The 26,656-nt window shown below is 41.1% G+C and overlaps 1 protein-coding gene across 1 annotated transcript; it reads right to left on the bottom strand.

Annotated features, from left to right (window-relative positions):
* Nucleotides 1-1,329: 1,329 nt before the first annotated feature.
* LOC124262030 lies at nt 1,330-25,344 on the bottom strand. Its single transcript, XM_046696453.1, has 8 exons — nt 24,993-25,344; nt 23,278-23,338; nt 17,572-17,740; nt 14,325-14,425; nt 9,265-9,393; nt 5,361-5,526; nt 3,189-3,292; nt 1,330-2,650 (listed from the first exon to the last, which is right to left on the bottom strand). Exons 1-8 carry the CDS (start codon nt 24,993-24,995, stop codon nt 2,532-2,534), a joined length of 852 nt encoding a protein of 283 aa, XP_046552409.1. The 5' UTR covers nt 24,996-25,344; the 3' UTR covers nt 1,330-2,531.
* Between the last annotated feature and the right edge of the window lie 1,312 nt (nt 25,345-26,656).

The raw sequence follows: 26,656 nt of genomic DNA, 5'->3' as shown, positions 1-26,656 counted from the left end.
CATGATCACGTTGTTCAGTTTAGCTATATAATGTTTTATGAGTCTGTTGGCCTAATTCCTGCAATGATAACCTGATTTAATGCAGATCTTGACGTTTAATTATGTTACCTAGGCGTGCCCACACTTTGGCCCAGGTCAGGCATATTTTTAAGACCCTAAATATGCTTTGTTGGGTCTATTTTTATACATATTTTTCTCGTGCTATCACAATGTACACGTAAGATTAACCTTCCTTGTCCACATATGGAGATGGGGTTTTAAAATGTTTAGTGCATCCGTGTCATTAAATGATTTGGGTGTAAGATCAATGTCCGGGATCTGTATATGGCATCATTAATATAATATTCTTATGGTGTAAGACTTATAATTGTATTTTTCATGTGGGTTCTAAAAGCAGAATGTTTGCGTTGTACGTTGTGCCTACAAGACGCATTCGGAACACTAATTTATGACTAAATATTGCTACAGATAGAGCCAGAGCACTGTACTTCATCTGGATATGTGCTTAACAGTCTAAGATATCAACAAGACGACAATGTAAAAAGGTATGCGCTCAGCTTTGCTACTCAAACATTTCGGCATAAATAATTAAGACAATGGTATTATTAAAAAAAACAATTATCTAAATTGCGACATTATTTCTAAATCTGCAAGAAGGAATGTCTACGGTTGCATGATATCGCTGCAATAAACGACAGGTACAATATTTTTCACTAAGTTTCGACTTTGAGGACAGAAAATGTTTTTTGATGCCATATCATTGTCAAAGACACGGACGACAGAGGAGTGAGTGATTTTAGTTTTACGCCGCACTCAGCAATATTCCAGCTATATGGCGGCGGACTTGCTTCAAGACACGCCCGCTTACGTCATTTCCGCCATTGTTGCATTCTGGCGATCAAGGTGGACCTTGAGATGACACCTGTATGTCAAGGTGCTAGCTGCTCAAGATCACTTTGTCTTACCGTCCCAACCCGTAAAGATCCGGGGTAGAATAGGTCTTCAGTAACCCAAGTATGCTTGCCACAAAAGGCGATTATGCTTGTCGTAAGAGGCGACTAACGGGATCGGGTGGTCAGGCTCGCTGACTTGGTTGACACATGTCATCGGTTCCCAATTGCGCAGATCGATGCTCATGCTGTTGATCACTGGATTGTCTGGTCCGGACTCGATTATTTACAGACCGCCGCCATATAGCTGGAATATTGCTGAGTGCTGCGTAAAACTTATCTCACTCACTCACTCTTACCGTCCAGAGGTCCTGTATTTTACGTCCGCCTCATCCACTATGTAAAAATAACAACTGACAAGTAAACACATTCCTGTGTATGGTTTCGTTTACTTTATTAAATGAACATTTAAGTATTTCTCTACAAATTGAACATGACAATGATATTTACAAACATCTACATGTGCCAATATACAAAACGCTAAGAAAACGACAAATAACAGAACGAAATCCCCAAATCCAACCAAAACAAAGGTTCCTGCTTTAATAGAAAGTCTAAAAGAAAAATGACAATTCACGTTTGTATAGTATTCTGAAAACAAATTATACCACAACATTCAAATATGGCACAAAACGTGAAACACCTGTACTACACGTAACGAGCCTCCAAACTGCATAATATATTATGAATATGAATCGGTGAAAATGAAATGATAAAAGGGTAACTGTTTAACACTGACTGGAACAAGTTAAGTTCTCCCCAGCTAACAACTTCACGTTGTCAAAACGTTTTGCTTTCGTTGTTACAACGTCATTCTGTGGACTCCCATGTACGTTCCACAACGTTGTGGCCTGACGTTGTGATCGTATCGTGATCGTGCTAACGTATTTTACGTTGTCTTAACGTTCTATTAAACGTTAATAGTTGAATAGTTTTCCCAGTAATGAACAGTACATATGAAAGAAAGCAGAAATTCACTTCAATATCTATTCGTCAATTTGTCGTTTTGGTCGTGTGTTTTCTGAAGCTGTAGATGAATGGTGAAGAAAGAATCTCAAAGTGAAAGGTTTTACAGAAAATATTCTGACACCAAATCATAAGAAACGTTATAATAACGTTGTGAGGAGCCCAACGCATAACGTTTCCTCAACGGTAAGTTTACAACGCTGTATATAACCTTACAAAATGTGTTGTGACATAACGTTATAAAATGACGTAAGACTAACGTTGTGACAACGTTGTGCCATGACGTTACCAATGTACAACCTTCCCACAAAGTTGCGAAAACGTTGTATGTTAGATGGGATGTGCTTTCTTTAAAACTTGTCTACCATGGGTGACATCCCTTTGTTGAATATGAATGTTCTGACAGGCAGTTCGGTATTTACAGCAACTACTCCAAGAGAGAGTCAGGGTTTTTCGTTTTCAGAGAAAGTTGAAAATAGTTTTCATCACACATATATATTCCGTCAGTGATACAGGGCTGTTTATCACCAATAAAACACGTCTTGCTGAAGTGTCGTCTGCTGGCTTGTGTGTGATATTTTCCCACTGATAAATCGAGAAATTGTCTTTTTGGTCTTACATGGGGTAAATATACTCCGGTCTAGCGGGACTGTCTAACCAATCACAGTCCGTGTGCAGCAGCACGCGCTTCCCGCGTTCAACCAGCACGAGCTTCCCGTCCATCTCGATCCCGCCTGTTGACATGGTAAGAAAAACACAAACTAGTCATGACGTCATATCATTAATTTCACATAACAGTGATCGAAGGCATCTCCTTTCTCTATGCAGACTGGTGACCATTAACAGTTCGAGGATCCGAAGGCCATATGGTTCCATTATGGTTCCAGGCCAGGTTGTGATGTGTGGATTTGACAAAGAGGCAAACCTTACAGTCACATTCCTCCTGAATCAACCTGACCAAGCTGTGATGTTACTGAAATACTGTTCAAAGCGGCTCTCAACAACACCCACTGACGTCTCCAATCTATCAAACAACTGTAATATATCAAACTGAACTATGTATTATATGTTATCACGATTCATATTCGCGATCTGACATACTACTGGATATTAATGACCCGTGAAGATCCGGGTTAGAATTGGTCTTCAGCAACCCATGCTATGGGGAGTCGAACCTGGGTCTTCTGCGTGACCAGCCAACGCTTTAACCACAAGGCTATCCCACCGCACCTATAGTTTTGAGAAATATAAAGCATTGCCATGGTTACTTACTGTTAGTTCTAGAGAGTTCGTAGTCGTAGAAGGGGTCGTCCTCCAAGGGGTCAAGTCTCATGCACATGATGGCGTCCCTGTCGGTACCCTTGTAGCCAACGTTTCTGAAATAGTGACATAATGGGTATACAATGTGATCATAACTCTGATGATCGAACGTTTGAAGAAATACGGCATTGATTATCGCATCAAAATACTGTTAAATGCTCCTGACTGGAAGGGGCATCTGAAAAAGGAACGACGATATTAGATTTGTGTGCTCACACTATTGACCACTTGCTTTAACCTATTTATTGCTTAATACCACAATACCCACACATGCACTATCCACGTTGCTGGCAAAAAGGAGGTGTTCACTTAAAACCGGATTTTGCGAAAGAAATACACAGTCAGGGAAACAGTTCTAAATTAAGGTAAAAAACAGCCATGATACTGTCGTCCCTCCACCATGTCGTAACCGGGATTTAGGTGTTAGTAAACCCTTCTGCCAGTTACCTATTAAGATGGCCGTTCCGCATTGTCAGGGGTGGTGTAAGCTCAAGTTACACACTCGCTTGGTCCATGGGAATGTCAAGTCTAGGAGTGAGAGGTCAGACGACTGTAACTCCTCAATAACGACATTTCATTCATGTACTGGCACTCTGGCATACCAGGAATAACTCAACACTAGGTTCTATACTCACATAGGTTTACTCGATCTCTCTCGTCATATCAAGGTGACGTGGTCAGGACAGGATAGGGCAAGCTCTTTACCAGATATGGAACTGATCGATCGCGATGTGAACGTTTTGCTGACTCTGCACCCCGCATTACGTTCTAGTGCTGACCCATCTTTTTAAGGTGTTCGAGCCTGCTCCACCCTTGTCACATGACCACATACAATCCCCCCCCGATTCGTTTAAAGTTATATCATTCCATGGTCTCATGTCGTACCTCATGATCGGAGAATTACTGTAACCTCATCGGTGAATCACTGTTAATTGCTACTTTAAGAGTCTTTTCTGTCCTGTTACTGACAGCTATCCTGTTCTCTATCCTTTAGTTTATTACAAAGCAGAAACAGCATTGATTCTATGACGAAATAACCGTAATTCTCAATAATGGATTTGTGATACGTTTCTTGTATAACGGATGCATTTTTCACCTTATAACAATACTCTTACCAAATATAGTTAAACACCGGTGTGTCGAACGTTACATCTATCGAACATACAGTTGTCTTGAAGAAGTAGTTTGGGCCTTAATTTAGTCATCATTATGCCGATGAGTGGACCTTCGGATAACTCGAAGCATTTACGCAGGTCTATTCAGCTTCTACATAACGGAATTTGAGTGTACATCACAATCGAATAACCGCTTCTTCTTTGGTTCATTTCTTGCCACCCATGAAGATCCGGGTTAGAATTGGTCTTCAGAAACCTATGCTGGAGGCGACTAACGGGATCGGTTGGTCAGGCTCGCTGGCTTGGTTGACACGTCATCGTATCTCAATTGCGTAGATCGATGCTCATGATGTTGGTTACTGGATTGTCTGATCCAGACTCGATTATTTACAGACCGCCGCCATATAGCTGGAATATTGCTGAGTGCAGCGTAAACCAACCAACCAACCAACTAGCCAACATTTCTTACCACCGTCAAACATGGGTGGATAGCTTCTTTTGTCACACATTTGACGTTGCGGCGGCAAGAGAATAACCATCTCTGCGTTTGTTTCCGACTAATGTTCTATGCCGCATTAAACAACATTGAAGTTATTTCAAGCCGGGGCGGTGGGGTAGCCTAGCGGTTAAACCGCTGGCTCGTCACGCCGAAGACCCGGGTTCGAATCCCCACATGGGTACAATGTGTGAAGCCCATTTCTGGTGTCCCCCGCCGTGATGTTGCCGGAATATTGCTAAAAGCGGCGTAAAACCAAACTCAGTCAGTCAGTATTTCAAGCCAGCCAGTAATGTTTTATACTGCAGAGTGAGTTTAGTCTTACGCTGCTTTTTAAACAATATTCCAGCAATATCACGGCGGGGGACACCAGAAAGGCTTCATGTTTTATACTGGGATATACGAACCAGTGGTTGATGTTATGAGCAACGACCCTCATCGTCGGGGTGCGATGACACATAATCGACAGTATCGTCAAGCGTGTCCTCCCCAATGATAAAATCCGGAACCCACCTTATGACGAAGTTGTCCCTGTCCCTCGAGTCACAGTAGAAGATGTAGCGTTCGCCGTTCAGGAGGTGGAGTGTCAGGTTGTTTAGGGAGAACGTCAGATGGTGCGCATGTCTATACGTGTAGTTCCAGTCTCCGAGCAATTTGGCGGGGAACTTACATCCGGGACCTAGGCAGAGATGACTGATCATTAGTTATCGGACGTGTTTGCAGGCATCATTTCGAAATACCAAGGTAGCATTTGGAATATATGTAGATATATAGAGAACTATATGACAATACTGATACACTAAAAAGAAAGAATACGCGGGGGAATGTTGTTTTACGCCGCAGTGAGCAATAATCCAGCTAGCTGCTAGAGATCGAGTCCGAACCTCGCCAACCAGTCATTGAAAGCACATGCAAAGATGCTCGTCACTCAGTCAAAATGGCCCAATCACAGTCACTGAAACCGACCTTCTTGTTTAAAGCCCCGTTTCCAAACCAGCCTCGGGATATATGATAATTAGATCGATGCTCATGCTGTTGCTCACTGGATTGTCTGGTCCAGACTCGATTATTTACAGACAACCGCCACATAGCTGGAATATTGCCGAGTGCGGTGTTAAACAAATGTCCAACAAGATAATCATAGACCAGATGTCCACACGACGCGAGTGACTCTGTCTGAAGGTTCAGGCCCGACAGGATGACATCAGAAATGGACTCCACACAGTGTACCAGTGTGGAGAGTCATACCAGGTATTCGGTGTTTATATCCAATAGTTTCAAATGTTCCAAAAGTCAGACGTGGCTGTCCCCGGATCACGGAACAGAAAAGCCTCAGTCAACACCCATGTCTCAATGGAGGGTCCAAATCATACATACAATGACTTCGGTATCAACGAGTTTGATGTGCATTGAACTGGTGGGCCCAGTATTCAAACTTGTATAGGTAGATGTACCACTGACCCTCGGATCACAGACCCCAAAAGAAGAGAAGAAATTCTTCGGGAGCTGGGCATAGAAACTGCCTCCATAGAGTTGATCTACAACAACCAAGTCATTCAAGAAGGCATACGAAGAGCATGCCATTGAGTGAGCTAATGGTGTTTACAGCAATATTGTAGTAATATCTTGGCGGAGGACACCATTGTACCCATCCGGGGAGTTGAGCAAGGGTCTCAGGCGTGACGAGCGAACGCTTTGACCTCAAGACTACTGATAACTTCCAAAAAGAAGAGATGAATTCTTCCTTAATGATGGATGACAACTGGACAATAATACGAGACGGTCGAAATCTTCAGTTCTGAAACCACCCCGACATACTGACATCGATCAAAATCTCGTCAACCAGTTAGATCACGTGGTTGGTTCACGATAGATGTGATGGTCTGTCTTCAAATGAGATGCCGATGAAGACGTTACGGTTGCAGCAACTACTTAACCAACATTCGTGCTGGTGTCGTAGTGTTTAACTTGACTTAACTGCCAATATTATGTTTGTGTCTGTGTTGTAATAACTGAGATGATAGTTGGTTTCAGTGTTATTGAACTACTTGCAGTCATGTTGCGTTTTTAATTTGTTCAGTATAGTTTCGGTACATTCCATGCGTAACTTTTCATGACTGTATCATTAGATAATATCACCAGTGGTATTAAGTGGCATAATAGCTGTATATCAATACCGCATCTTACTCAAAATCTTTGATGTTCGTGTTCAGCTGTCTTATCTCGGAACAGGCGAAATTGCCAATATCCTTCCATGTTGGCTCTGCGCCCTTGAAGTCATCACTTTGGCAGTATGTTAACATTTGAGAAGATGTTTTTTCACGATGTGCTTGGCAACAAAACGGAGATTTGGACGTCAGCAGTAGGCCCCATGTTGCTTTAAGGTTCGACGGAGGTATCAGTGAATAGATACAATGTATCTAGTCACGATTATCAGTGAACAGATACATTGTTTTAGTCACGATTATCAGTGAATAGACAAAATGCATCTAGTCACGACTATCAGTGAATAGATACAATGTATCTAGCCACGATTATCAGTGAATAGATACAATGCATCTAGTCACGATTATCAGTGAATAGATACAATGCATCTAGTCACGATTATCAGTGAATAGATACATTGTTTTAGTCACGATTATCAGTGAATAGATACAATGTATCTAGTCACGATTATCAGTGAATAGAGACAGTGTATCTAGCCACGATTATCACTGAATACATACAACGTATTTAGTCACGATTATCAGTGAATAGTTACAATGTATTTAGTCACGAGTATCAGTGAATAGATACAAAATGAATGTATTTAGTCACGATTATCAGTGAATAGAGGCAATGTATCAAGCATCTATATGTAGGGATAATATATCTAGTCACTATAGACGGTGTATTGAGGCAATGTATCTAGTCACTGGTATCGGTTTAGTCACGATATTACTGGTGTCTCGAGACAATGTATTTACTCATGGGTATCGATATACAGAGACAATAGTGACGATTATCGTTATATATCTAGTCACGAGTTTCTAGATATGTGTATCGTGTATCGAGACAATGTATCTGGTCACGGTAACCAACCGAGAGGTTTGAGGTCCGTCAGTTGATGATTTGCCAGTTTTACCCAAACCGTTTTGATAGCAGGATGTCATGAAATATAAAACAAAAGTGTTTATTTGGCACATCCTTCTGCACGGAGTTTAAAACCAATGATCACAATGTTTGCCACCGTGTAATCGACTCACGATGTGCACCAGTCTTCAAAACGTTGTAGGTTTGACTCAAATTAACAAATCAAATAAGGCGGAACGCAACAAGTGTCTATTTTCTGTCTATATACCAATTACATGGTGACAGTGTACGAGGCTATTACAGGCAGGGAAATGGTAATTAAATAGCGCGAAGCGAAATGTTTTTCGTCAGAATGAGTTTGAAATGAGGCCAGAGCAATATCGAATTACCTCCTTCACTGGTGTGGGTTGTTTTGTTCAATATGCCAACACACTGGAGCCAAAGGTTCAACAAGCAACCATATTTCAAGCATCTATTTGAGATGTATTTCCGACAGTACTTTTTAGGTTAAGTAAAATAGTTTGACACAACCACAAAGCGGTATGTTGATTTGCTACTGCAAAATTAGGGAAACTCTGCTTCTTAGTGACGAAAATACAAATTACAGGTAGATCTATGACAGACCTAACATCCGATTTTCCGTTAACAGGTAACAAATGATTTCAATGGAAATGGCAATCCTTCAGCTGGTAGAAGAACTTTTTTCAGTAGATGCATGACAACTTTATATTGACATATTTGGTAGTAATTTAGTAGAATGGGAGACCATTCTGACAAGTGGCGAGTCAGATGTGCCGATAACAAGTTGCAGCACCATTCACGCCTTCTGTTCTACACGACCTGAACGTGCACGACGTACTGTTCTGTACAACCATGAAGGTTTGTAACCTTCACGACATTCTGTTTTTCAAGACCCCAGGGTTTCATCGTCTACGCCACATTTATATGTCCTCTCCTTCATCACCTGCAAGATACTGATGTGTCCTGTCCTGCAAATCTTCTGTGCCCAATATGAGCGTTGGAGTGACCTTCTGAGAAAGGAAAGGCAAGACGCATAATCACCAATCGATGATTTTGCGGAATCAATCAACCAACCAAAGCAACATATGAAAAATAATTGCAACTCACAATCTAGAAAAATGGCGTTCGTTCAACAATATCCGGAGTAATTAAACGTTGCCAATGTACCTTTACCTGTCCAGAAGAAGGAGCATCAAGCATGACAGGTTTAGACTGTAGTAAGATACAGACATGTTGATCCCAGCCACAGACAGACAGACAGACAGCACGCACGCACGCACGCACGCACGCACGCACACACACAAAACCTCCTCAACCTACTTACTGCGCCTCTTGATGAAGGTGTACAGTCTACGGTTGTCCCCCTGGAGAAATTCACACGAGTTGTCGATGTTGATCCTTGACCCCCTGTTGATGACCTTGGGGCTCATGATGTGGGATGACACCCCGGGGGCTATACAGCAGCAAACGAAGTCTTACATCAGATAGAAATACCCACGTTAAGCAGCGCAATCAGCATGCTAGAATACCAAGCTCAACTACATCATGTCAAATCTGGCCAATTTAAACATCACCATGATTTGTTACAGCTTATTCCCAGACGAGTCACTAAGCCGCTATATTTTAGTCACACGTGCCGTTCATTGTTATGCGGTTTTCCGGGACATGTTGAGGAGCTTGATTTCCCAAAGGTTCCATAAAATTTAAAATCAATGCTGAGACATAAATTACCCTTTAATTCTTGTGGAGAAGAAAATGTCAGCACCATTTTCAAAATATCACCAGATATTAGCCATACACGGCATTGTTCTTCAGGTATTATTTTGTAATGCAAAAACATTATATATAAAACTAAAATATTCATGAAAAGATTTTCGATTTTCATGGGTGTTTTTGTTACACGAGATAAAAACATCATCATTGCGAGTTCTTCAACATCTATAAGATACACTGGGGAACTACTAAAATTCATTCGTTTTATCGGCGTTATTTCACAATAACAGAGGCAATGATTACATCTCCCGGGGCTATTTTCTGGTTTACCCGGCTTCATATTGACCGAGGTGGCGTGGATCCCTACTTACTCACTCACCCTCTGGGGAATTGTGGAATTAAAATTGTTATAACCGACAGCTTGTCTGTGAACCGTCTGAGAACTGACTAACAGCGTCAACGCTCGCCGACGGCGTTGGTCGGGTGTCATGATATTGACCACTAGATTGCCCGAACCAGACTCATACGTCGCCGGGATATACTGGTATTATACTGATATTATACTGCATAAAACAACATGCACTCACCCACTCAATAAATATGCCCCGAAAGGTGATTGTAATGGTCTCTGTGTTTTAAGTGAGTGAGTGAGTTTAGCTTTACGCCGGGTACGTCAATAGTCCAGCTATATGGTAGTGTTCTGTAAATAATCGAGTCTGGACCAGACAATCCAGTGATCAACAGCATGAGCATCGATCAACGCAATTGGGATACGATGACATGTGTCAACCAAGTCAGCGAGCCTCACGACCCGATCCCGTTAGTCGCCTCTTACGACATGTATGAGTTGCTGAAGATCAATTCTAACCCGGATCTTCTTTGTGTTTTGAAAGCCAAAGTCTACACTGCAGGCTCCAATACACCCCAATACAGGCATCTCTGTTACACAGTTCATCACAGAAAAATGACATGGACGGTTTTACTGAATCTGATTGGCATAACAATACGTCGACGTATACTGGAAACTGGGGTTTAACGTACTACTTAAGAATATTTCGCTCATATGACGTCGTGCATCTCTGTTACACAGTACATCACAGAAAAATGACATGGACGGTTTTACTGAATCTGATTGGCATAACAATACGTCGACGTATACTGGAAACTGGGGTTTAACGTACTACTTAAGAATATTTCGCTCATATGACGTCGTGCATGCGTGTGTATGAGTGGCTGCTTGTACTAGCCCAGGCTTAAGCTGGTTTTATAGTGCTAGCCCACTGAGATACCATGCCGCAGTTAAGCATAGATACCCCACTCAGACATTATACTGACTCCCAGCCGACCAGTCCTTGTTGTACCCATTAATGACGTACGCCAGGCAGGGACCAACAAGTACCATATTTTAACGTATTTTGGTATGACCGAACCCGTCACCTTCCGCTCTCCGGGCGGACGCTCTAACCACTGCACCACGGAGGCGGTCTAGTTGTCTCTGAAGGAATGAGTTCAGCTGAAGACATTTCACCATGGATACTGAATATAATGGTGCGGCTAAGTGTTATTTCAGTTGACACCATTATAAGAAGTGTGATTTTAATTTCATTTCATTTCTAAGGTGCTTTGACATTTATTTGCAGCGAACACGTCCTTGGTCTTACAGTTCACGCCTTAGTTAAGTTTCTTAAGTAGTCGACATTTCGGGGGGTTTCAGCATACGCGTAAGCCGAACTTCAGCTTACATTAATATCTAGTTTCCCATAAGCCCCTGTTTTAATCAGTAGCTGTTAGTTGTATGCTCAACTTTGTGATAACGCTGTGATAGAATGCATAACCAGGAATTGTTAAACTGGAAACGTTCGCGAGGCCAAGCTGCAAGTAAGTGTACACGAACATTTAATTTGGACAGTGAAAACTTAAACACTTTGCGTAAGAGTAACGAGTACAAATTTCATGGCACAAAAATAAATCCGTATCTTAATGTGTGGTTTTCGGCTAATGTAAAGTAATCGTTGAGTGCAGAGGCCCGAGGAAGACATCGCTAGGATTATATGTCTAAGTCTTGAACAAACCACGGCCTAAAGTGCCGCTTGCCGATCGAAGTGTCAGAAAAAAATACATAGGATCTGTTGAAAAAAGTAGATACAGAGCCAAATCAATTACAAAAAACACTGCTTTGGAAAATTAAATGTTCCCCTCTGCCCTTAGTTCCTGTCTGGGGTGTTGCATAGCAAATTTGACCTGAATGTAGACATTTAAACCTAGAATAACCCCCCAGATATATTGTGAGGTGAGATGTCAACGTCGTGTAAAAGAATATAGAACTTATCATACAGCGTGTGCGCGTGTGTATGTTTGTGTGAGTGAGTTGCTACTTGTGTTTGTTCCAACTAATATGTGTTTTATTAGTTCTAGTCCTCTGAGATATCATGTCGCAGTTGAACATGGGTATCCCACTCAGACATAATATACTGACAACGAGCTGACCCGTCCTAGTTTTATCCCTTTAATGCCTAGCTCCAACCAGGGTAACAAAAAGTACCATCTTTTGACGCGATATGCACGTATGTCCTTGTCTTGTTCCATGAGTGAGTGAGTGAGTGAGTTTAGGTTTACGACGCACTCAGCAATATTCCAGAGATATGGCGGCGGTCTGTAAATAATCGAGTCTGGACCAGACAATCCAGTGATCAACAGCATGAGCATCGATCTTCGCAATTGGGAACCGATGACATGTGTGAACCAAGTCAGCGAGCCTGACCACCCGATCCCGTTAGTCGCCTCTTACGACAAGCATGGGCTACTGAAGGTCCATTCTAACCCGGATCTTCACGAGTATCTTGTTCCATGAAACAAACAGTTGACATAAAATGGAATCGCGTTAATTCGCGCTTGGGCTATCGCAACACCGTTCAAGTTATCACCAGTTCGAAATAAGCGGAGTACTGTAACAAGAGAGCCCATTAGGGTCTGAGTGAATGTATTTTACGCCGCACTAAAACTTTTAGTTATAACAGAAAACTACCTTTACACCGACCACGCTCATAACGAAGCGTTTCTTGTTGCAGACAAACTGGTGTTCCTTTGAGTTCGATATAACCGTAGTTCATATTTTTGAAATGTGTTCTAGTTATATCACAATGTGTTAGTTCGATGTATGAGCACAGCTGGAAGTGAATCTGATCTCAAACGATCTCTTAGCTGGTGAAACCCACGTGCAGAGGCTTCGAGAAAACACGTGACTGAGGGAGACAAATGTGTCTGTTTATATGTCTTTGATTCGAATGAGTCATTTAAATATGCAATAGTTCAATCTGTTATTGTTAGTGGGAGAAACAAAGGAAGTTTATAAAACTGCTGAATCAATATCCCATGCTGAATCAATATCCCATGCTGAATCAATATCCCATGCTGAATCAATATCCCATGCTGAATCAATATCCCATGCTGAATCAATATCCCATGCTGAATCAATATCCCATGCTGAATCAATATCCCATGCTGAATCAATATCCCAGCCATACTTTGCATGGTTGTGAGGAATCATTTGGCGCTAAGACTGAATGCTTTAACTACAAGGCTATCTAACAGACCCTTTGTAAAGAACTAAACATTAGCAAATGATTATTAAGTATTTCGCCTTTTTACACGAAGAGCCTCAGCGATATGAAGAATCGTAATGGATCTCCCAACAAAACCTCATGTTTGTGATAGTGCTGTGATACTGATGTTATCAGGTGAGTGAGTGAGTGGGTCGGGTTTAATGCCGCTTTGAACACTGTTGAAACCATATCACAACGTGGCAGTTTCTGTTGAAAGAACGCCTGAAGTGATGCACGTCTCACACGTTTACCAGTTTGATAAAACGCACACACATGGGTATGGCGCCTCCACAGGGGCTTGTAACGCTAATCACTTTGAAGAGAAAGGGAGCTCATTGGCTATAAATAAAATATGTCCAATCAAATCGCTGACTCTTTTCAGTGCGGGGCAGGTTAAGGCCAATGGCGAACGGGCAGGACACATTTCTGTTTGCGATGAATAAATGTACGTAAACTCATTATGACAGTGAGATGTAAGTGTCTCCGAAAGAATGGCGACTAGCGCGCTGACACGTGCCATCAGTTCAACATGTTTTGGTGCATGTCGTTTGGTGCATATACCGTGAAATGAACAAGAAAATGGGCGAGTTACCGCTACAAATTCTGAGCAGGGATTTTGGCTCGGAATCGAGAAATCACGATTTTTCGAGCTTCCAAAGACCCTAGCTCCCAAAGTACTGCTTCGATTTTTGTGCTGTATGTCTCATTTTGTAGGTAAATCTATTGGCTTGAAATGTGTGCATACTTTAAATGGGATAAATACAGTGAGCAATGTTGAATTCGCCCTGAAACGAACTTGTTGTGTTGACCTCGTTACATCGCTTTCCTTCTATATAGTGATAAGACCCCGTTAGTGACAGTACATACCTTGATGGCAGTTTTTAGCGTCAAAAGCCCCTGTGGACGCTGGTAACGCCCCGTGGTTAAAGCATTACCTCGTCGAGGGCAAGGTTTTCTTCCTAACACGGGTACATCGTGTTGAGTCTTATATTGGTGCCCACACCTAGATACTGATGAAATATTGTTAAAAGCAGAATAAAACTCGTCTTGCTGACTAACGCCAACTTACACATGAGTCGGACGAGGCTGAACTCGGCGTTAGGGTGGTCCGCCAGGTAGCTGAATCCGATACACAGGACGCCGTCCTTGCTGGACTCGTACCGGTTCTTCCTGGAGACAGAGAGATACAGTTAGCTATGTGAGCACAAACCTCAGAAACATGCATGGACGAAACCAGTCACCATACCCGTCTTTGGCAACACGTACATAATGTCTGTGACTTGTAAATCACAATTAAAACACTTTTTAAAATATATGTTTTGTTGGGGTTTATTTGGTTTGATTGTGTTTTTGTTTGTTGTTTGTTTGTTTTTGTTGGCTTTTGTTTGTTTGTTTGTTTTGTTTTGTTTTGTTTTGTTGTTTGTTGTTTGTTGTTGTTTTTGTTGTTGTTTTTGGGAAATAATCCCCAACCATCAGGTGTGTGGTTTCTTTTTTACGTCAGTTTAGATAAATAGGCAATATTGTTATAAATACACAATGCTCTTTCAGAGAGTGGTAACATATATATGTGGAAGCCATGGTAACTGAGTGGCTGACTCTGTGTGCTGGCGATTAGTCGCCTGATTCTAAAGGTGTGGGTTAAAATCCCGTGTGGGACTCAACCCAACAAAAGTACTAGAATCTGTACTTTACTGAGAAAGTGTAATCCTAAATATAACATATGTCATGTATATTGTTACCTTAGAATATTTCTTAAAAAATTAATCACGTCTTCAACTAAAAATAATGAGAACTGGACGGCTGAAGATTTGAGAGATTGATTTCGTGACAAAGCAAGTACCCCCGACTTACACTACAAGAAAAACGGGTCCGTGCATGCTTGTATAACGACAGATATCATTACTTCCACTCGGACGCTGACTTGAGCATCACAATTTCCTGATAACACTCGAACCAGAAAAAAACGTGTAATTGTCAAACTAGTTAATTTACGGTCACGAATCTTTTACCATTTTTATCTTTGACCGTTAAGTAAGTGGCTAGAAACTCAATTACACGTTGTCCCCGGCCTCCATACACTCCCGTCTATAACCAGTTCAATAGCACCTTGAAAGCTGTAACCTTCCTGACTTGAGTTAGTAAACTCTGTGTATAACGAACATGGTTATCACAAACTGGCGAATATCACAAAGTGGTTTTAGGTCCCGGCCACTTTCGGATATGACGAAGTGGTTTTAAGTCCCGTCAACTTTCGCATATAACGAAGTGGTTTTAGGTCCCGGTCACTTTCGGATATAACGAAGTGGTTTTAGGTCCCAGCCACTTTCGGATATATCGAAGTGGCTTTAGGTCCCGAGCCACTTTCGGATTAATCGAAGTGGTTTTAGTTCCCGTCCACTTCGGATATCACGAAATGGTTTTAGTTCCCGACCACTTTCGGATATATCCCGGCACCTTGCTGCATAGTCGAAATGCATAAAACGAACTACGCTTATAACGAACCTGGTGCTTCCTTCGAGTTCGTTATAACCGTATTTTACTATAATCTCAACTCACCTTTATCACAGAAGATGCTATGTACACTATATTAACCCATATGTGCCACGTGGATGACCCAGTTGTCAAACACCGTTGTTCGCCAGCATACACTGATTGTGAGTTCGAATCCCACCAACCCTCAGCCTTTTAAACTTGCTGCATGCGGCAATGTGAAAAGTGAAAGGATTGGCATGGGTTTCTTGTTTGGACTGCACCCTAATGTATCATAGAGGGTTTTCCATTTATTGGTATCAGAGGGTTATTTAGTTAAAGGTGTGTTGGTGATAATCGGTACTAAACATTAGAGCTGTGTTAAATGGAGCAATGTCAAAGGTGAAAGGACTGGGCGTCTTGTGGGGACCGCACCCTAATGCAACATAGAGGGTTTTCCATTTATTGGTATCAGAGAGTTGGCCAGTTAAAGGTGTGTTGGTGATAATCGGTACTAAACATCAGAGCTGTGTTAAATGGAACTCTCCCACGCATTTCTGGAGTAGTTCCACAATTAATGATAAAACCTACATCGTACAAGAGGTTAGGCCTGTGCAGCTGCGTTCAAATTCGAATCAAGGATGGATATGTCGAAGAGCATATCAAGTATTCGTTATATCCATCGTTAAAAGTGCAACAATACAAAACAAGAAAAACTACAGAGAGGATTTCTTTTTCAATTATTGATTTACCGAAACGAAATTAACATATCCGGTATACCACTTATTTGTCCAATTTAACGCCTCTTCAGTCAGACCAGTGTACACGGCTGGTACAAAAACAAGGACTGGGATTTGCACGAAAAACGTATCACCATACGTGCTCATGAGATTAGGGCCAAATAATTATTGATCTGTCAAAAAAATTCAATAAGCACAAAACGAAAAATACATTTAGACATACCAGAAACACTATTTCATGTCATTCAGAGTTCAGTGCGGCATTTAACAGGGCTTGGCATCACGTACAGAAGGGTTGGGGAAACAGGAATATTTAAATAAAAGAACAAAATACAATGACACCGAATGTTGAGGATAGTTTACAATGCACCAAAGTGATAATTTGGACGAGAGACCAAAGATATGTAGTTCTCAGATGTTTACCACTTTGAGGAAACCTACGAGCATGGGTGTGGTGCAGACAAACCTCGAAACATAACCAAGACGAACCGGGATTCGAACCTGGTCTCTGGTGTGCCGAGATGACGTAGCTCTGCAGTTTGTTTGTTCCTTGCGCTCAGCTATATTCCAGCCATATGACGGCGGTCTGTAATTAATAGAATCTGGGCCAGACAATCCAATGATCAGCATCATGAGCATCGATCAACGCAATTGGGATGCGATGACATGTGTCGACCAAGTCAGCAAGCCTGACAACCCGTTAGTGGCCTCTTACGACAATCATGGGTTGCTGAAGATCAAGTCTAACCCGGATCTTCACGGGTAAGCTCTGCACAGCAAATGCGGCTCCTTGGGCGACTAGACCACCAGCGTTTAAGATATTTCTAAAGAATACTTGACAAAAGAGGAAGGAGTGTTAATTCCGTTTCTGGCTGAACCTCCTGAAAATGTTCACACGTTTGTATTAACTCGTTACCATGGATACGACGAACACGTGCCAAATCGCCGGATTGACAAGCGCATGTCGATTTCACTGCCAGTTGGAAGATGCACGTGTTTGAAGTCTCTCAAAGTTCAACGTTGATCTGATGGAAAGCACGTCGTTAATGAAACAACAAATATTTATGGAGGAGGGTCGAAGCGCCCCGCTGGTGAGTGTGGACTTACCTCATTAGGTAAATATTTCCTCTGCTCTCCACGCACTTATAACGGATCTTGTGGTTCCTGTCAGCATGGAACTGAACAGCTGATCGACGAATCCGGATAAATGTGTTTCGATTCTGCCCTTGAAAGTACCATTTGTCTCGAAGCCGATGCTTGAACTCACACCTACCAGCTGCACGTGCAGAAACACAAATCCAATGAGTGAGTGAGTTTAGTTTTACGCCGCACTTAGCAATATTCCAGCTATATGGCGGCGGTCTGTAAATAATCTGGACCAGACAATCCAGTTATCAACATCATGAGCATCGATCTATGCAGTTGGGATGCGATGACATGTGCCAACCAAGTCAGCGAGCCTGACCACCCGTTAGCCGCCTCTTACGACAAGCTTGGGTTACTGAATACCAATTCTAACCCGGATCCTCACGGGCTCAAAATGAAAGTATACATGAACATGTGAAAAGTGGATTTGTACAAAAATTTACAAACATTACCAAAAGGTTACTAGGACGAAAAAAGGCACCAAAACACAGCAAAATGAAGGTGGAATACTGTTGAACAAATAAATATACTTAGACGTGACTGGGATGTCTCAATAAACATTATATTCCCTAAACTGCTGGAAACAATAATTTGTTCTTCCCTCATAAAATTATCCAATGTCTCTCCAGACAACGATTAAACGCTTTACGCTTTGAGATAGACGGTCACACAGCTGAATAATTCCACCAGTTTGGTTGCCGTGAAATTTTTTAATGAAGGAAAATTCCGAAAACAGATTCACTGAAAGTAGACCCTTGAAGATCCAGGTTAGAATTGGTCTTCAGTAACCAAGCTTGTCGTAAGAGGCGACTAACGGGATCGGGTGTCAGGCTCGCTGGCTTGTTTGACACATATCATCGTATCCCAATTACGTAGATCGATGCTCATGATGTTGATCACTGGATTGTCTGGTCCAGACTCGATTATTTACAGACCACCGCCATATAGCTGGAATATTGCTGAGCTCGGATTTAAACAACAAACAAACACTGAAAGTAAGGTTACATTTAAACGTGGCTTTATGATTAACGTGGGTTCGAACTCCAGATTCGAACTGTTTATAGTCTGGCACTGACCTCTCTAGGCGATCAGCATCAACCGCATACTGATGGGGTTTGAACGCGCGGTGTGTACAGCTTCCAAATCTTTTTTTTTTTTTTAATAATCAGTAACCAGTCAGAGATGATGACTTTCCTAAAATGTAGACTGACTGACTGACTGAGTTTGGTTTTACGCCGCTTTTAGCAATATTCCAGCAATATCACGGCGGGGGACACCAGAAATGGGCTTCACACATTGTACCCATGTGGGGATTCGGACCCGGGTCTTCGGCGTGACGAGCAAACGCTTTAACCACTAGGCTACCCCACCGCCCCCCTTAAAATGTAGAAACATATAGACGCCTCTAATGATTCAGACAACAAAACTGATGAATTTATCAATTACAGCTATTCTTTGCACGCCTCAATTAATGAAATAAAATTTCAATTCATTTTAAGTGTAGTTATACGCACGGTTCATCAAAGAACGGTTGTGTTCAATGTCCAGCACAAGCTTTTCCCTCAGTATAATGCGTTTCATTCTTGGTGATACATTAAGATTGTAAAGATGAATGTAAATTTAGTTTTCTTGATAAGCAAAGAATCAAATGGGTATTTAAAGAACGATCTACGAAAACTATTTTTTATAGCTTAATGGAGCTTTTATGGTCGCTATCTTACACTTTATATAGCTGAAAGTCTACTTATCGACATACCTCTGTACGAAACTCGATATGTGTTGAAACAGGGTTTCAATTAGCATCGGCAATGGCTTCGAAATAAAAGAATTAAAAAAGACCGGATCAAGCAACTGTCGTTCGGTTTTTCGGTTTTCTCTGAAGTGGTATTGAAATGAGCAAGTGCTTTCATTTTGATTTATCTCCGAATGTTAGCAAAGAAATGTCGAAAAGGGACTAGTGATAGATACGTCTAGTGCTATTAGGTAAACCTGCCTTGAAGTATAATAACAGGCGTCCGTCAACGGAACTCTGAATTCTTCATCATCCTGAAATATGTGAAAACAATTATCTTGTTGTATGGGAAGGCTCTGTGCCAGGTTGGGTTGACCTTCATTACTAGACACCCAACGAGGCAACAGCAGAACCTATTTTATCTCCGCAGCCTATTGTGGGGAGGGTATGCGTGTTTAAGCACGTACGCGTTAAGATCAAGCTGTTTAACAATTACTTTAAAACGAATTTATTCTGATTTGATGATTTTTCATGTAATTTATTACTGTTTTATTTTAAACGTTATCTTTTGACAATTATTTGGCAAGAAATACGCGAAGATATGTCACCGTTATCTTCACCACTACCTTCCTGGTAATGTATTAAGGGAAGCTGACGATGTATTTGTCAGTAGCGGTACTTTTCCTGCAGCTTTGTGTGATGAGTGCTATACTAGTACACAAGTACTCTAATTGATAATACGCGGAAAAGACACTGTAGGCACGTATCTGATCAAACGTTACTTTGCTGTAGCCACGTGTCTGATCAAACGTTCCTTTGGTTTACCTTAGACACGTGTCTGATCAAACGTTCCTTTGCTTCACCGTAGACACGTGTCTGATCAAACGTTACTTTGCTTCACTGTGGCCTCGCATCTGATCAAACGTTACTTTGCTTCACTGTAGCCACGTGTTTGATCATACGTTCCTTTGATTCACTGTAGCCACGTGTCTGATCAAACGTTCCTTTGCTTCACTGTGGCAACGTGTTTGATCAAACGTTACTTTGCTTCACTGTGGCCTCGCATCTGATCAAACGTTACTTTGCTTCACTGTGGCTACGTGTTTGATCAAACGTTACTTTGCTTCACTGTGGCCTCGCGTCTGATCAAACGTTCCTTTGCTTCACTGTGGCTACGTGTCTGATCAAACGTTACTTTGCTTCACTGTAGCCACGTGTTTGATCAAACGTTCCTTTGCTTCACTGTGGCTACGTGTCTGATCAAACGTTACTTTGCTTCACTGTAGCCACGTGTTTGATCAAACGTTACTTTGCTTCACTGTGGCCTCGTGTCTGATCAAACGTTCCTTTGCTTCACTGTGGCTACGTGTTTGATCAAACGTTCCTTTGCTTCACTGTAGCCACGTGTCTGATCAAACGTTCCTTTGCTTCACTGTAGCCACGTGTCTGATCAAACGTTCCTTTGCTTCACTGTAGCCACGTGTCTGATCAAACGTTCCTTTGCTTCACAGGTCCTAAAGAGGTCATAAATGCTTTGATTTGTCACGCTGAAGACCCTGGTTCGATTCCTCGAATGGTACAAAGTGCACACATCATAGCTGACGCCCCTACGGCGTACAACTTTACTCACCTAACACAAAATTTCTGTTCTTCCTTTATACATTCAAATTGCGCTTTCTCAAACAAACGATGTACATTCCGGATGTGACTAAGAGGGACAATACGTATAATCAGCTACAGCAAGCCGTACTCTTATTCCAGCGGAATATATTGAATGCCATTGCAGTATTGTGAATAACGAACTTTGAACAAATGGTGGCCTCTTGTAAATCCCTACAGACGAATCTAATCTGATGGATATGTACCTCATAGCCTACGGGCGTAATTGTTATTAAATCTGAGATGAAACCTTTATAAGCTGGCTGAGTTGTGACATACGTTGTACCGGATGTTTGTTGGTTAACGCTGCAATATGCCAGCGACCTGACGGCGGTCTGTAAATAATCCAGTCTGGACAATCAAGTGATTGACACCATGAGCATTGATCCCAGCAACTGGGATACTATAACATGCAATCAATCAATCAATCAATCATTTCGTCGCCTCATGCATGGAACACTGGGGTCATGTATATTTTTTTCACCCGGACGCCCAAACGGGGTGTATCAGATGGAGATACAGCATTCATTACATGATGGCCCAGCAGATAATCATGTTTATCATCTAATGGAGGGTGTTATCGGTGCAATAAAGCAATCTGATAAACTTGGTGTCCAAATCTGATAACTATGCAAATTACGTCAATCCACGAACTACTTTCACAAAACTCCATACACGCCATGCGAATCCTACAACGTTTAACATTACATTGATGACGTCGTCGCGAGTTTACATTGTTTGTAAACAAACATGGCTACCCCCATTCTCAAAATTGGTGATTCTGTAAGAATTGATGACAGTGGTTCAGGAGTCGTTAATGCAGTAGTTAAATTTGGAAAACATGAAACGGAGTACTCCGTTCACATTGAAGGTACGGGTTATGAGGCACGACTGAAAGGCAATCGTCTAAGAAAGGTACCAACCAAGGATTTCGATCTAATCATTAGATCGAAATCATTGCGGGTAATCACCACATCAATATCAGTTTCTGATACCTGACGGAAACGATTCGTCGTCTGTATTGTGATCATTAGTTTCTGATACCAGTAAGTGTACCGTCAGGTATCAGAAACTGATATTGATGTGGTGATTACCCGCAATGAAAATAGAAACAAAGCTAAGAAAACCGTGCCCGATTTTGTTGTTCTTTTTAAGACAGAAAGATCTTATTTTAAGCATGAGTTATGTTTGCACTGTATTAGCGACTAGTCACAACCATATGCCGCCGTCATGAACGACCTTCACCTTGGTGTACCGCTAAGTATTCTTACGCGAGTGCTCGATTCTCTTCCAATAAATTCACGTACGAGTTCTTTTTTTAGAATAATTTAAGAATGACATTATATGATAAAGAGATTATTAACCTCGTGTGTTTCCGTATCATGAATATCATATATTTGAAATAAAAATAATGCATAATACAATTTTTATTCCTAATATATGATATTAATGATGCGGAAACAAACTCGGTTAATAATCTCTATATATGATTGATGGTAATGAGAATATAAACTGAAGCGTAGCCACAATTGTAAGTTAGAAGTGGATCATCAATACGTTATCATCAATAATATATCCAACTTACCACTTAAGTACCAGCTGAAAAATGTTTTCAGAATGTAACCACGTAACAGACATGTTAAGATCTTAATGGGTATAGGAATGTGTTTCAATCCTCTACAGAATACCCATTTGGGTGTGGTCTATCTCGACACGTATAGGGGCCAACACACTTCATAAGCTATCGTCTCAACACCACCTAAACTCAACATCCCCATAATCTAAACATGTTTAAATTCTAAAAAGTTTATATCAAAATTATCATCATCATCATCATCATCATCATCATCATCATCATCATCATCATCATCATTACCGTCAAAATAAGAATCCTTAATATATCAAAGCTTTTTCAACTATAGCTGTTTCGTATCTGACATGTGTGAAGCCATTTCTGGTGTCCCCCGCCGTTTTATTGCTGGAATATTGCTAAAAGCGGCGTAAAACTATACTCACCCACTCGTATCTGACAAGAATATCAGATGTGATATAACATTCCAATAATTTAAACATGTTTAAATTCTAAAAGTGTTCATCATCATGATCATCACCATCACCAAAATAAGAATACTCAATTTCTTTTACTCAAACTTTTTCAACCATAGCTGTTTCTTATCTGACAAGAATATCAGAAGTGATATTACGGAATGGCATTTCGCCATGATTTTCATCTCCTAGGAATTATTGAAAAAAGTACAAAATCGTAAATTACAAACCTGTTTGTGAAATGATGAATAATATAAGGCACGTACACACGCTCAGTGATGTCTGCATAATCTGAAACATCACAACACATCAAGAGTTAGTGTGTATCGAAACGGATCTGCCACAGTCACTCAAACACCTCACATCTGAGGCCTTTCAGCACAAACTGCCGGAAACTATTCATCTCAATAATGGAGGTTTAAGAATAAGCCGCACATCGATAATAAGAGTGTCGCAAAAAATGATCAAAAATATGGATTAAAAGTGGAAAGTTTTCTATTAATATTTCTTTGATTTTAGTAATGAAAGGAAACGTATTAAGATCGTATACTCGTGGGAAGTTGAGAGATAAAATGTCGGAATAGTGATGCTGAAGGAACATTCCGAGATCAAGAGACAATACGTGTTGCCTGCGTCAGAAATTCTGTCCATTCCTTGCTCTTCAGGGAGGTGGGCGAAGTGCGATATCAATTAAAGCAACTCAAACGGTCATTTTCTTTAGCATTGATTGCATTGTGAAGGACGTACATGGACAATAACCTTTTGTTCTTCGACTGGTGAATGTCTGTCGGGCAGAGATGTGAAACCGTTGTTACAACTACAGCTGACGTTAGACATGTATGTATACAAGAAGTACTAAGTCTGGTGGTCAGTTCCAGGTTATTCATAATAGCAGTATTTTCACTACATAGTGCATCATTGAGATCTGTAACTTGTGAGCCAGCAATTCTACTGTTTGTTGGTATGTTGTATTCAAGAATGAATATTATTTTATGCCGCAATTTTCCAGCTTTTCGTTGCGTTTTGTTTTCATGCAGGTGGTAGGGTGGCATAATGGTTAAAGCGTTCGCTTGACAAACTGACGACCAGAGTTCGATCCCCATACAAGTACAATAAAAATGTGTTCCTATGTGACATTGCTGGAATACTGCGGACCTTTAACCCACCCACTCACCCACTCGTATCACTATGTAATGTCACAAAGTATCTAACAAGACTGGCTAAGTTAGGTTACTGAGACCACGTGCTTGATTATCTGAAGGGAGGAGGTGCTGAGGGGGGGGGGGGGGGGTGGTGGTGTTTTTTACCAAGTATACATGTTTTTCAGTATGGATAAACAAATCTGATTCCAAATTTGTCCCTTCAACGTCTTACATTTACATATCACGTGCAGGCGTATTCACAAACGATATAGTAACAAGAATATAATCAATGTGAAATTATGCTCAACGAAAACCATTTCTCAAAACCACCATGGAACCATTAAGCCCTATGATATTAGCAAGAAACGGAACCGCAGTATGTCCGCGCCTGACAGCAGACAATTTCACTGTCGCGAACCATAACTAGCACCACTCCGTGCCCTATAACTAAATATGTTTTTACGATAATGACATTTCATGGAATCGTACCGTATATGGTTCAGCGTTTCCCGTGCGAGGTACTTTTTCTGAAATATCTCCTATATAAACAAGCTAAACTTTACCAATGACACTGACAAACATGTTTGATATCACACTGATGAATATAGACGATGACATTCAAACCTGACAGCGAAACATTATATTTATCATTACACTCAAGGCCACAATATGAAATTCAAAACTTTATTTATAGTTTGTACGAATGAAAGATGAATTGAGTTTTCATTTTAAAAATTATTGAATTGTGTTGATAATAAACAAGTGTTATTTGCAGGTATATTTCTAGGAGTAATATTACCTACCATTGTGAATGAATCCTTGGAAGTGTCTTCAACATCCCATCACTGACTCTAACACAGAAAACATGGTGTTTCTATCGATAACTGGAATTCCTTCTACAAGCCAGGGCATTATAGAATCACTTCCGCACATCCCAAGTTCTGGCAGAGAATGGCCAATTATAGCACTGGAAGCTAATTACTTCCCCTGCTTATAAGGGACTTTCACTATCTAATCAGCATGTTCAATCCATCGTGCTCGGATCCGAGAAATGAACGGATTGCCCTACAGAAAAACACACAGCGCTTAACTATCGGCACTCTGAGACACAGCCCGGCCGAGATTCACCGAGGTCCTCTGAATGCACTTTGCCGGCTTCCATGCTCAACAAGTGAAGAGGGGTCTTAATATGAGAGGCTCTATCATTATGGTAATTGAGTCAATTACATCTTCGACCCCTTCTGACCTTGTCGATTGCGTTTCTGGTTTAGCTATTCACAGCTGAATAATACTCTCTGAAATGAAAGAGATCTTACTGAGGAGATCGGAGATTAAAAGTGGGCGATTGTGAAGAGATTCCAATGCTCCGAAGTAATGTTTAGAAGACAAAGGATCGTAAATTAGCAAGTAAGACGAACATGTTTGTCGATTACGTGATGCAAGCAGCGAGAGGCAGGAATCGCTCAGCAGCCGAGACAACACTTCTTCGTCAACGTTTTAAAGCATTTAGAAGATTCTTGTCTTTTTAAGAAGCGTTTACGTCCCTTTTAATGACATAAGAGTATATAACGGTGAATGATTCGTGTCCGGGGTATTCAGGTCACCAGTTGACAGTCGGAAGATCAGCGGAGATATTCTTCTTTCCTCAATCAATGCTTCTGTAAAGGAAATGTACGAGTCCCTTGCACTGGAGTTATCAACAGAGATTTTATCATTCGCTTCAATATTGCTCTTTAAACATGTTGCCATTGTAGTGTGCATGTACAATCAGAGAGACGAATTGATCTGGTTTTCAACAAAAACACCGCGGAAAAATCCGGAAACAAATTCCGAACAAAGGCGCCATTTCTATCGTGGAAAGTGTTTCTTTACTCAGTGTAAAAAGAGCAATGATGTCTAATTTTGGGTATTTTGATATTGAAATAACATATTCGTTTTTTCTTATTCACTGCGTATAATGACCCGTTTTGTCAGCCTCTCATCTATGGAAGATGGAGGATGGGTTTGAAAGAGGGGCGACAGCATGTCACGTTTTATCTTGTAATCTACAGGGATTGAAAATTGAAAAGACTGCCGTTTTTGTCAGATTTCAGATGCAATGCTTTTTAAAGAGGAGCCGTTACGAATCGAAGGAAGCGCCCATACAATCTTCACGCAATTAACCCAGTTTCGATGTAGCAGCTGAGCTCGTGGCTCATCCCCAGAAAATAATAAAACTGAAAGAAACTGTACTCCATAATAACAGAATTTACTGAGATAGGGCGACACGAGAGTATACTCAAACTTGCATCTATTTTACGCGTGGCAAAGAATTCTTCCACGTGCCCCTTGTCGAATGTGGCATTCCAGGATTTACTAGAATCCTAGTCTATCATAACTCTACGGGGAACTGACATCGGTGAGTTGGGTTCAGAATGGGTTGTGTGGTAGTAATGACATGGAATATAACGACAGCATGACCTTAGTG

The sequence above is a fragment of the Haliotis rubra genome, unplaced genomic scaffold (assembly GCF_003918875.1).
Source record: "Haliotis rubra isolate DU_JTF1 unplaced genomic scaffold, ASM391887v1 Scf82, whole genome shotgun sequence".
In the NCBI taxonomy this organism is placed as follows: domain Eukaryota; kingdom Metazoa; phylum Mollusca; class Gastropoda; order Lepetellida; family Haliotidae; genus Haliotis; species Haliotis rubra.
Note: the sequence above shows the minus strand (reverse complement) of the source record. Positions and strands in the feature narration are given on the sequence as shown.